General features: G+C 45.4%; 1 protein-coding gene across 1 annotated transcript; it reads left to right on the forward strand.

Moving 5' to 3' along the window:
- Positions 1 to 859: 859 nt before the first annotated feature.
- Positions 860 to 3675, forward strand: CLRN3 (clarin 3; the record flags this gene model as incomplete). Its single annotated transcript, XM_010018416.1, has 2 exons — positions 860 to 1039; positions 3401 to 3675. Coding segments are annotated over 2 exons (455 nt in total), but the record flags the coding sequence as incomplete, so codon positions are not given.
- Between the last annotated feature and the right edge of the window lie 6819 nt (positions 3676 to 10494).

Here is a 10494-nt window from a genome sequence, read left to right on the forward strand (position 1 = left end):
TATATATATGTATATGTATGGCCATCCACACATATAGCTACGGAAACTACAGCAGGCTATAATATACGTGTATTCACTGTTGAGCCTACATCCACCCAGCGCCAAGTCCAGAGCCATCAGCCCCTTGGGAGCCACAGTCCTCCTGGTGAAAACCAAACAGGAGTTGCTCCTTTCTTTTTAAAGAATGGAGTAAATACCACCTCCACCTATTCTTTTTCTGCAGGACATGGAGAGACACATACCTAGTCAGGATGCTAACACCAGCTCCACCATGCCTCATCTGTCCAACCTGGCCTTGACCGTGCTTAGTTATGCTTGTCCTACGAATTCAGGCTAAAGGCTTCATTGGACTTTTAGAAGCTGTTCCTTCTGTCAGATTCATTCCGTATGAGGGGGACTGCCTCTATATTAAAAGGATATAAACTACAATTGGAGCCAAGCTTTAAATAGGCATCTGTAAAAGTTACCAGGTGTCTCAGGAACGATGGGCAGAGGAACACCTAGTTTTCTGATCTGATTTAGGCGTAAGATTTCTGTCTGCCCATGTTAAGAGGAAACCTTTGCAGAGGTATTAAGGAAGAGAAGTTTTCTACCCAACCCGATGCCCAGGAAGTTTGTGTGCCTGCAGGATTATCAGCCATACGCTTATTTCATCCTAATGTACTTTCACCCCATTATGGATTTGGGTTCATGTGCTATGTCCAAACCTGCTATTCCTTCTACATCCTAATCCCTGAAGATCAGACAAATCACTGTTATTAGCTTTTAATTACCACCATGTCAGTAAGCCATCAGGTCTTCTGAGCCCACCAGACTGTGCTAGGAGTTAGATTATCAATGCTAATCCATTGTATTTCAGTTGCAGATAACCTGAGCACCACCAGTGCCAAAAGCATGATCACTGCTATTATTGTGATCTTGGTCCTCAGTTTACTGAGTTCCCTCCTGAGCTCTGGATTTACCTGCACTAACACTGTCAGTAATCCCTACCAGACATTTCTGGGACCCATTGGAGTCTATACCTGGAATTCCTTATGTGGTGAGTAACGTGTCCCATGCTGACCGCTTTCTGCCCACTATACAGATGAATGCTGAATTGTCATTGATTCCAAGATTAATAAATATCTATCTCTATATATATATCTGTAAAGGGAAGCGCTTGGAAAAGTATTCTGTTCATTTGGGTTTGGTTTTTAACTGTCTGCTGGGATATCTGAAAACTATCTTTTAAGTATCAGTAAAATAGTATTATTTACTTGAAGTGACACCATCAATCAGCAGGAGTCTGGGTTCACCAGCAGCAAAAATGGAAATAAAAAATCCTCAACAGGTACAGCATCATTTAATGCATGATGCACGCTGAGAAGAAGAAGAAGCTACCAAAATGAAGCTGTAAAAGCGTGCACTGGATGTGATTACAGTGCAGTCTGTAACCTCTTTAAGACCTTGTCACTATTTTATGGTATACTTGTTGCTGGGTTACCTACACACCAAATCCAGCCTTTAAGGTCTAATCTATAGGGTGGACTTTAGCTCCATTTCTGAAACATGTGTTGAATCAAATACATCCACAGCAGCATTAACATTGGGAGGTGGCAGTTAACTGAGTCATGTTAAAATTTATTTCCTTCTCTAAAAGAACACTTTCACAGATCAAAATCAGCTTTAACACTCCCCGAGCAGAGAAAATAAAAGGTGGAGACACAGAGCTATTAGAGACGTGAACATAGGTCCCTGGAGGTGTAACCCCTCATTCACCCAGGAATGCTCCCAACATGCCTTCTACCCTCTTCATCATGCTATGGTAATGACTCCAGCTCTCACACTCAGTTTGTCTCAAGAGGATTATGTGTTCCTCTAATAGTAGGTTCACACTTAGAAGATTTTCTCTGGAGACATCTGATCACAGAGTACTTCAGTATGAATATTCTGTCCTTCAGAAGCTATTCAGGTCTGAAGATGCTTTGCTGGTGGAGCTGGAGCTTGTTCTCCTTTGAGCATCATCCTGCCCTGGGACCACACTCTGAGCTGCCTTTGCCAAAATCACACCTTGGTGAGAAGGAATCATAAAGATAAATGTAAAAGTCTTAATCACAGCAAGTGCAGGTGGGGGTGTGAAGCCAAACCCTCTTACTCCAGCCATGGCTAACACAGCATACAACGACAGATGCTGAAACGGCTGTGGATGCCTTGAAGCACAGGGAGAAAAGCGAGGAAAAGTCTGGGTTTATTCACAGTTATTCAACTTTTGACACAAGCAGATGAGAAAGTCGCTCATTTCCCAAGCCCAGCACCCATCACACAGCCTGAACCTGCAAGCTTTGACCTGAAATTAAAGGACCATGGGCATGCTAAAAGAAATATTAGTGCAAAAGTAAACCCCCAAACGTGTTGACTGAGGATTGTGGTTACTTTGTACTGCTCTGTAAGTGCTGTGACCTGGAAGCCTATTTTTCCCTGAGCACATCTTTATAAGAATTCACGCATCATTTGATGGGTGAGTTTATCTTGGAGGTTCCTAATTCTCCCGCCAGACGAAATGAAAGTCCAGCGTCCTCCTGAACGAAAAACCTGAACCTGTTTCAGCATGAACATGTGTAGGAAGGTGAACCTGGAGGGGAAGGAATACACGTATTTTCACCAATGTTCAGAGGTTTTACCCGCAACATGAAAGCAGAGATGTAAAAGCATTATTTAGATAAACTTCAAAGCTACTACCCAACTTCTATCATTATCATATATTTCTATGGCCACACAAGATATTCAGAAGGCTATAAGAGGTAGATCCAGAACATAGAATCCCAGACTGGTTTGTGTTGGAAAGGAGCTTAAAGCTCATCCAGTTCCATCCTCCTGCCATGGGCAAGGACACCTTCCACTAGAGCAGGTTGCATCTCATTATGGCTTATCACAGAGTCATTAAACAATTTGGGTTGGGAAGAACATGAGGTCTCTAAGTTTAAGCTCTTGAGTAAAGCTGGGCCACCTCTGGACACAGACCAGGTTGCTCAGCGTTTATCCAGTTGTGATACTACACACTCCATGAATTTGGACCCTTGTCAAATAGGCATTCTGGAAATCACCCAAGGGGTGAATATATTGTACTCTTCAGCCCTAAATTCAGTGGAAAACACTTACATTAAATGGCCTTATCTAAGAATAGTCAGCAAGAATCCATTCATTTTAGCAGAAATTATAGTTGCCAGTGTAAAAACACCTGGTAGTTACTATTTAGTGAGACAAAAGTTCTTTAAATGCCCTCCTATTTTACTAATAGAAAATACGAGATTAATCTATGTCCCGCTGCAGGTATTCTGACCACTTTAAGCAGACTGTTTATAAGCAGCTTCATAAGTAGTACTACAGCTTCACCTCTAACGTTTGTATTTATGTTTTCCAGGAATCTTCACACTTATAGCCATGATACTTTTCCCTGTGAGCATAGAAGAAAACAGCCTGTCTGTTGAATTGGCCCAAGGATGCTTTTCTTTTCTGCAGACACATACAAGATCTGAACACACATATGGATATTCATACTGGATCATGCTGCTCATCATCTTTCTGAACATTGCTTCTATCGTCATCATATACTTCTATGACCACGCAAGGTATTCTAAGAAGAAAGAACAGGAAAGACCCATTGAAAATGCACCAAAAGATGTCATTCTGTTTTAGGGATACCACTGAAAAGAGGCTGTAAAGGAAAATGACTATTTAACGTGGACAATCGTGGCTGATCCTTTCCATTCAGACTGAATTGTGTGTATACTTCGATTAACAAAACAGTTCATTGTGTCTTCAATGCAATTTTATTTTATCCTTGTGCTGGGTATTAGTGTAATATTTACAAGTGTCATTGCTAAACAGCTGCTTAAACCTCTAAGTAGTTATGGCCCACAGGGCACGATGCCAGCGCTTTCCCATAGGGATGGACCTCACGCACCTTATGGACCTGCCATTCCTCAGAGAGATCACTGTGAAAACATTCCTGGAAGGGTTCCTCCTCTCTGTACCACTGCTGCCACCTTTCCAAGAGGACTGCTGCCCTCTTGCCCATGCAGCACAGAGGGTTGGGTTCCCACCTCTGCCTTCTGGATCTCTCTGGACCAGATCTGTGGTGGCTACTGTGGCGCTCTGCAGGGATGCACCAACACCAGCACACCATGAATGTGCTTCTGCTTTGCCTTTTGTGTTCGAATGGGAAGGACAGAGTCATTGTTTGGGTTGTGTATGTAATTTGGGATCTCAAGGGGCAGAAACAGTGCAAACATCAGGAACTCTGTGGATGGTAAGACATGGTCACCAAGGTATTGCTGCCTCATTTTGTCTTGCAACTGTCCTCAGGAATCTTCTCCTGATGGTCCCTATGGCATTGCCCTGGTGTCTGCAGGCAGGATTGCAGGCCCTTGATCATGAGCAGGAGTGTGAGCACTCGAACAAAGTCACCTGTGGTCTGTCACCTTCACATCAAACCTCCCAACAGTGGCAGCACAGACCCTGTCCCACGCTTCCTTTGCTCAGTGCTTCCGCCCAAGTCTGGGGTAGCAAGGGGATGTGCTGTGACCTAAAGAAGAGACAACAGGAGCCCTATAGCTGCAAGTTATTACTTTGTGAAACATCAGCAAAACCTTGTTTCCAGCTATTTTAAACCCTTGATTACTGTGAACAGCAAATGGCAAAGCTGCACCTTAAGCGAGGGTGGCCATCTGCTTCCCACCCACTACACCAGACCAAAGTTTTGCCCCAAGACAAAAGCCAAATAGTGGGCTTTATTAGTGATGATTTATGACCAGTAACATCCCTATACCCAGTTTAGTTAGTATCATGGAAAGCCAGCCTGGTTGTGTTGGAAAGGACATTAAAGCTCCTCCAGTTCCAACCCCTGCCCCGGGCAGGGACACCTTCCACTAGAGCAGGTTGCTCCAAACCCCTGTGTCCAACCTGGCCTTGAACACTGCCAGGGATGGGGCAGCCACAGCTTCTCTGGGCACCCTGTGCCAGCGCCTCAGCACCCTCACAGGGAAGAGCTTCTGCCCAAGAGCTCGTCTCAGTCTCCCTCTGGCAGGTTAAAGCCATTCTCCTTGTCCTGTCCCTCCATCCCTTGTCCAAAGCCCCTCTCCAGGTCTCCTGGAGCCCCTTTAGGCACTGGAGCTGCTCTAAGGTGTCCCCTTGAGGAGCCTTCTCTTCTCCAGCTGCCCCAGCCCAGCTCTCTCAGCCTGGCTCCAGAGCAGAGCTGCTCCAGCCCTCGCAGCAGCTCCGGGGCCTCCTCTGTGTTTAATGTCTCCTCTCCCAGTATTTAACATGGACACAAAGACACACAACTGTAGAAGCGCACAGAGGTGGGGAGCTCCCTTCCTGTGTCCCCACGGGGAAGTCAGCAGACAAATATGACCTTGGGGCGGATGCCATTGTGTAGAAGTCACACGCAGTGTACATGTCCCAGGAGAACTGCACTGTTCCAAAGGGTGTCCAGCATCTCCTGCTCCTTTGCTGTTCACCTCTGCAGCTCAGGGAGCAGTTTTTACTGTGTCATTTTCCTTCAATGTGTTTTTCATGGTAGTATCTGATAGACGTCCTTTGATGCAAGAAGTGCTCATACAGCAAAAAAAGCACTTCTGAAGAGGGGGTGAGAAGATAAAGAGGTGACTTCTCACTATTTATGTCCAAAAATAAAGTTTCTGGATTAAAGTGCTCAATACTTTACGCAGCTGCGCTCTTTCAAAGGAATCAAGGCATCAAAGCTCTTCCATCCTGCTTAAGCATTGCCTAAAAGTACGATGAGGGGTGGGGAAGAGGAAAAAGAAAGGGTTTCTAAGAGTTGAGTGGTGGCATAGAGGTCAAGAAAACGAGAGAAGTTGTTTGCCACTGCTGATAAGAACTATGCTTATAGTGCTTGTCAGTGCTGTGAGCATCGCAGTTGAACCATCGTATACTGCGCACCCACCAGCTAAGCTGGTGGAAAGCGAAACCTTTGCCAGCTTTGCTTTGGCTGCAAACGTTTTCACACCATTTCAGCACGCATCTGTCAGTGTTGTACTCGGCCAGCATCCATCACAACACAGTTACACTGACATCAGGCACTTGCTCGCAGAGAAACGAAGTCATCGCAATAGAGTAATACCAAGGAGCAAGGGGTCCTGCTTTGAAAACAGTGGGTTACTATTGCCTAGGGATTTCTATTGCCGTAAAAAAGCTGGAAGAAAGCCCCATTATGACATTAATGTGCCTGTTTAAACCACATGGCTCTGTTAAAAATCAGCCTGGAAGTCTCAAGAGACCTTATGGTCACCTGCTGATCTAGTTGAAGATGTCCCTGCTCATTGCAAGGGGTTGGAATTAGATGACCTCTGAAGGTCCCTTCCAACCCAAACTATTCCATGATTCTATATATGGCTGCAAAGTGGCAGAGACACATGTCACTGGACAGTCACTGCAGTGTGTGAGCTTACCTGCTTTGATGTGAACCACAAACAAAATCACTGTAATGCAAAGAACCCCCCAAATTTAAATAGTCAAGTTGTATATGACTAACCTTGATATTCCTAGTCTCAATGTTTTATTTGAAGTTAAAAACTCTTCTTTTCAAGCTCAAAATGACCCCCTCTGCCCTATGCTACACCCTTTCTGCTTCATGCAGTGGTGTCAGTTTGGAGTTGAGCAGGCAGCAATGAGGCCGAGGAAGGCAGCAGGCTCCCATGGTACCAAGTACTCAGTACCCCAAGGAATGGCCACACATCCCTGCAGGGATTAACTCAGCACGAGGAAAGCAGCCAGGAGAGACAAGTGGGACAACGCACTGAGAAGTGAATGCAGAAGATGGCCACAAACTTTTCTGCCTCTATTTCCCCCCACAACAGCCCTGTGAAGTTGTAGCGATGCGCTGTGTGTCACAGGAATAGTTATATCTTAGAATGAGGCCACAAAGAGGTCAGTTCTCAGGTAACTGCCTGGATTTAGAAGCACCTGCTTTGTAATTCAATTACAAAATACAAGATTCTGGAATTACCCAATAAAAGATCTCTGGAATTACCCATGTCCAGGACAGGGCTGATCCTGGCAGGAAAACACATGGGATGAACACACAGGAAGCCAAACCATTCAGGTATCCATTTACTGAAGCAAAACCTCAGCAGAAGGGGTTGTGCATCTGGGTTAGAGCCACTTCTACCAGAGGAAGAGAAAAAAAGAGAGATAAAATTAAAAAGAGAGGATGCAACATAATCCAACCTTGCACTTAGGTTTTAGGATATCAAAAGGAACTGGTCTGGCTCTTGCCAACCAGGCGGCCTTTGAAATGAATGGAGCTGTGTTCGGTGCATTTACCCTCTTAATGAGGACAAACCCTGGCAGTTTACCCTGAGGTAAAAGGGAAAAAAGCTTACACTGCCAGCTTGATGTGCTCTTGAAAGAGAAATCAAGTTCCCATCTTATCTAAACCCAGGGTAATTTTACACATTCATCACTCGCCAGGGGTTGAAGCCTGTTGGTTTTCACCACAGATGTGTCTGATGGGGTCAAGGGAAGGATCTGAGCTCAAACCAGCTGGAAGATGAATGCTCCCTCCAGCATCCCAGGTCACAGCCCTGAGCTCGCCGGGCAGGACATGTGCAGTGTGCTCCCTTGCCTTGCCCCTCAGTCTGAAGGTGGATAGGAAATGCCAAAACCTGAGTTTGAGTCCCATACCTACATACACGGCTTCTGCTGTCTGCCTGGCTCACCACCAGTAACCCCACAAAAGGGCTTTTGGTAGCAAAACACAAGATCTGGTGTGAATAAGGCCAGGAGTGGTTTTGGCTCCTGCGATGAAGCCAGCACTGGGGCAAGAAGGCAAGATGGTCAGTGGCCAGCAGCCTCCCCTCTTATCCCCCATCTGATGCACATAAAATGACTCTCTTCCTTCTTTTTCTCCCCAGAGGAGACATCTAAGGCAGCCTCTCATTCCCAGTCCATGCTGGCCTGTCCATAATGGTTGGTTTCACTAAATAAATCACTTGGATGCTTCAACTCAAGTGATCATGATATAAGGCAGAAGCTCTTCCCTGTGAGGGTGCTGAGGCGCTGGCACAGGGTGCCCAGAGAAGCTGTGGCTGCCCCATCCCTGGCAGTGTTCAAGGCCAGGTTGGACACAGGGGCTTGGAGCAACCTGCTCTAGTGGAAGGTGTCCCTGCCCGTGGCAGGGATTGGGACTGGAGGAGCTTTGAGGCCCTTTCCAACACAAACCATCTGGGATTCTGGGATTGAACTAACAGATTATAAAATAGTCATATATAGCATTACTTGATAATATATTCCCACCCCAGAACATCTGCTTCCTACTTACACAAGATCTATTTTAGCTTTACAGTTCACTTAAAGTTTCACACTGGATGAAAGTTACACCAAATTCACCAAGCGTAGAAATACTGAATAAAGGCAGCTTTCTCTTTGAAAACAGAGAGGATCCTCAATACCTGGTAAATTATCAGTCACCTTAATGCTTAGCAGCAGCTGAAAACATTTAATGAGACACATTGCAAGCCTCACAGCAGGCAAAAGCAATAATTTCTGATGCAGGCATATCTACTTGACAGCACGGCAGAAGCCAGTTAACTTCACAATCACAGAGAAAGAGCCAGCTTTGCTGTTACCCACAGGCAAAAGAGACTCAGTCAATAAAACCAATCCCTGTCCCCCAGGAGCTATTCTGCTAAAGAGTCATCCAGCTCCTGCTATTTAAAAATCACTGCTGGTAGGAGACGTGCCAGAATTAACAATCGATGTTCTAAATCAAGCGGTATCGCCAGCACAGGGATGGGGGTTATTAAAGGAGTATCAGAGAAGTAAAACTATTACTCTTGCAGCAACGTGGCAGGTTTGGGTGGTGGTGAAAGGGAACAGAGATGGAAAAGGAGAGGCCAGAGTTGGATGGGGCTTGGAGCAATTTGGTCTAGTGGAAGTTGTTCCCGTTCCTCGAACATAAGGCAGCTCAAGGGAGTATGGCATGAAAACATACAGGAGAGCTTTAGACTGGCACACGAGTGCTTTGTTCTCCTGGTAAGATAAACCTTTGTTGTACCAGGTTTTCAACGTTTTCTGACTTAGCAGCTTTTACCTTTTACTACTCAAGTGCCTTCCCTCTGCATGAGCCCACCTGACATTGGTCCTGCCACAAAGCTACGTTGTGTAAAGTGATGTGACCTGTTTTGTCACACTAGGCAAACCACAGGGGTATTATGTAAGTTGCAAAGCTCACGTACTGCCAGCACCTCCAAAATGTGCCGTCAGCAGCTCCTCCCTGCCCTTATCCCCATGTTCCAGTGCTTATAAGGCAGCTACAAAGAAGATGGAGATTCCCCTTTTTGCAGGGAATCAGATGGAACAGATGAGGGGTGATGGGCACAGGTTACTCCTGGGGAGATTCCAACTGGACACAAGAGGAAAATTTTTCCCATGAGAACAACCAGCCACTGGAATAATCTCCCCAGGGAAGTGGTGGATTCCCCAGTGCTGGACACTGTTAAGAGTCAGCTGCGCAGGGTGCTGGGACATCTAGTCTAGGTCATGTTTGCCAGGTAAGGTTGGACCAGATGATCCTGGATGTCCCTTCCCACCTGGTGTTTTATGATCCTACATCAAAACAACCTCTGAGAAGAAAAGGAGCTGAAAAATACGGAAATCAAATCCCCCAAACCAGGTTTTTCTGCAGTAAATTAGGACATTCAGAGTTAACTTTTCCTGCTCAGCCAAGCAGATGGGTTCTGCCCCTGTGCCTTGAAAGAAGCTTTCGTTAGAAGATAAGGGGGATCCTCTTAGCTGCTCCTTAACCACTTTCTTCTGGCTGTTCGCCACAGGAACCATGAGAGGGCAGCAGCCTCCTTCCCAGCCCTCACTTTCCCTCTATCCCTTCCCTGGTTTGGTATGAAGAGGAGAGTGAATAAAAGAGAGGACACGAGAAAGAGAACGGTCTTAACCACAGATGCAGAGACAATATTGTATTCACGTCCTTCTCCGAGACACAGAAACCAGAGGAAATGCATCACCCAAATCACACATTAATTTTAGGTGCTCTAACCAACACCCCAACTCTGTGGACATCCTGGAATCAAGAACAGGGGTACAGCATAAAGTGGTGGGTTGCTTATACATACACTGGAAAAGGTTTCTGGGCTAGATCCCAATATTAGAAGAGCTACATTGCCAAAACAACCAAAACCTCTAGAGAAACATGAGGCTTGAAGATACTCAACACCATTTAATCAGAGCTGCTGAATGCTAAAGAGTTACCAAAGCTATTAATAGTGGTTAGAAATACTGAGTCAAAGAGAAAAGGGGTTTTCATTGCAAAGGTTACCAAGACAACATTCACTTATATTGCTTGATCAATAGGGCATGAGCAAAAAACCTCATCCCCAGTAAGAATAATATCGTAAACTCAATTTTTTTCCAAACATGATATAGGGAATAGAGAATACATAGAACCCCCTCACCCCCCCGCAGTCCTGTGTCCAGCTCTGG

The sequence above is a fragment of the Nestor notabilis genome, unplaced genomic scaffold, assembly GCF_000696875.1.
Source record: "Nestor notabilis isolate BGI_N333 unplaced genomic scaffold, ASM69687v1 Scaffold34147, whole genome shotgun sequence".
NCBI classification, from domain to species: domain Eukaryota; kingdom Metazoa; phylum Chordata; class Aves; order Psittaciformes; family Psittacidae; genus Nestor; species Nestor notabilis.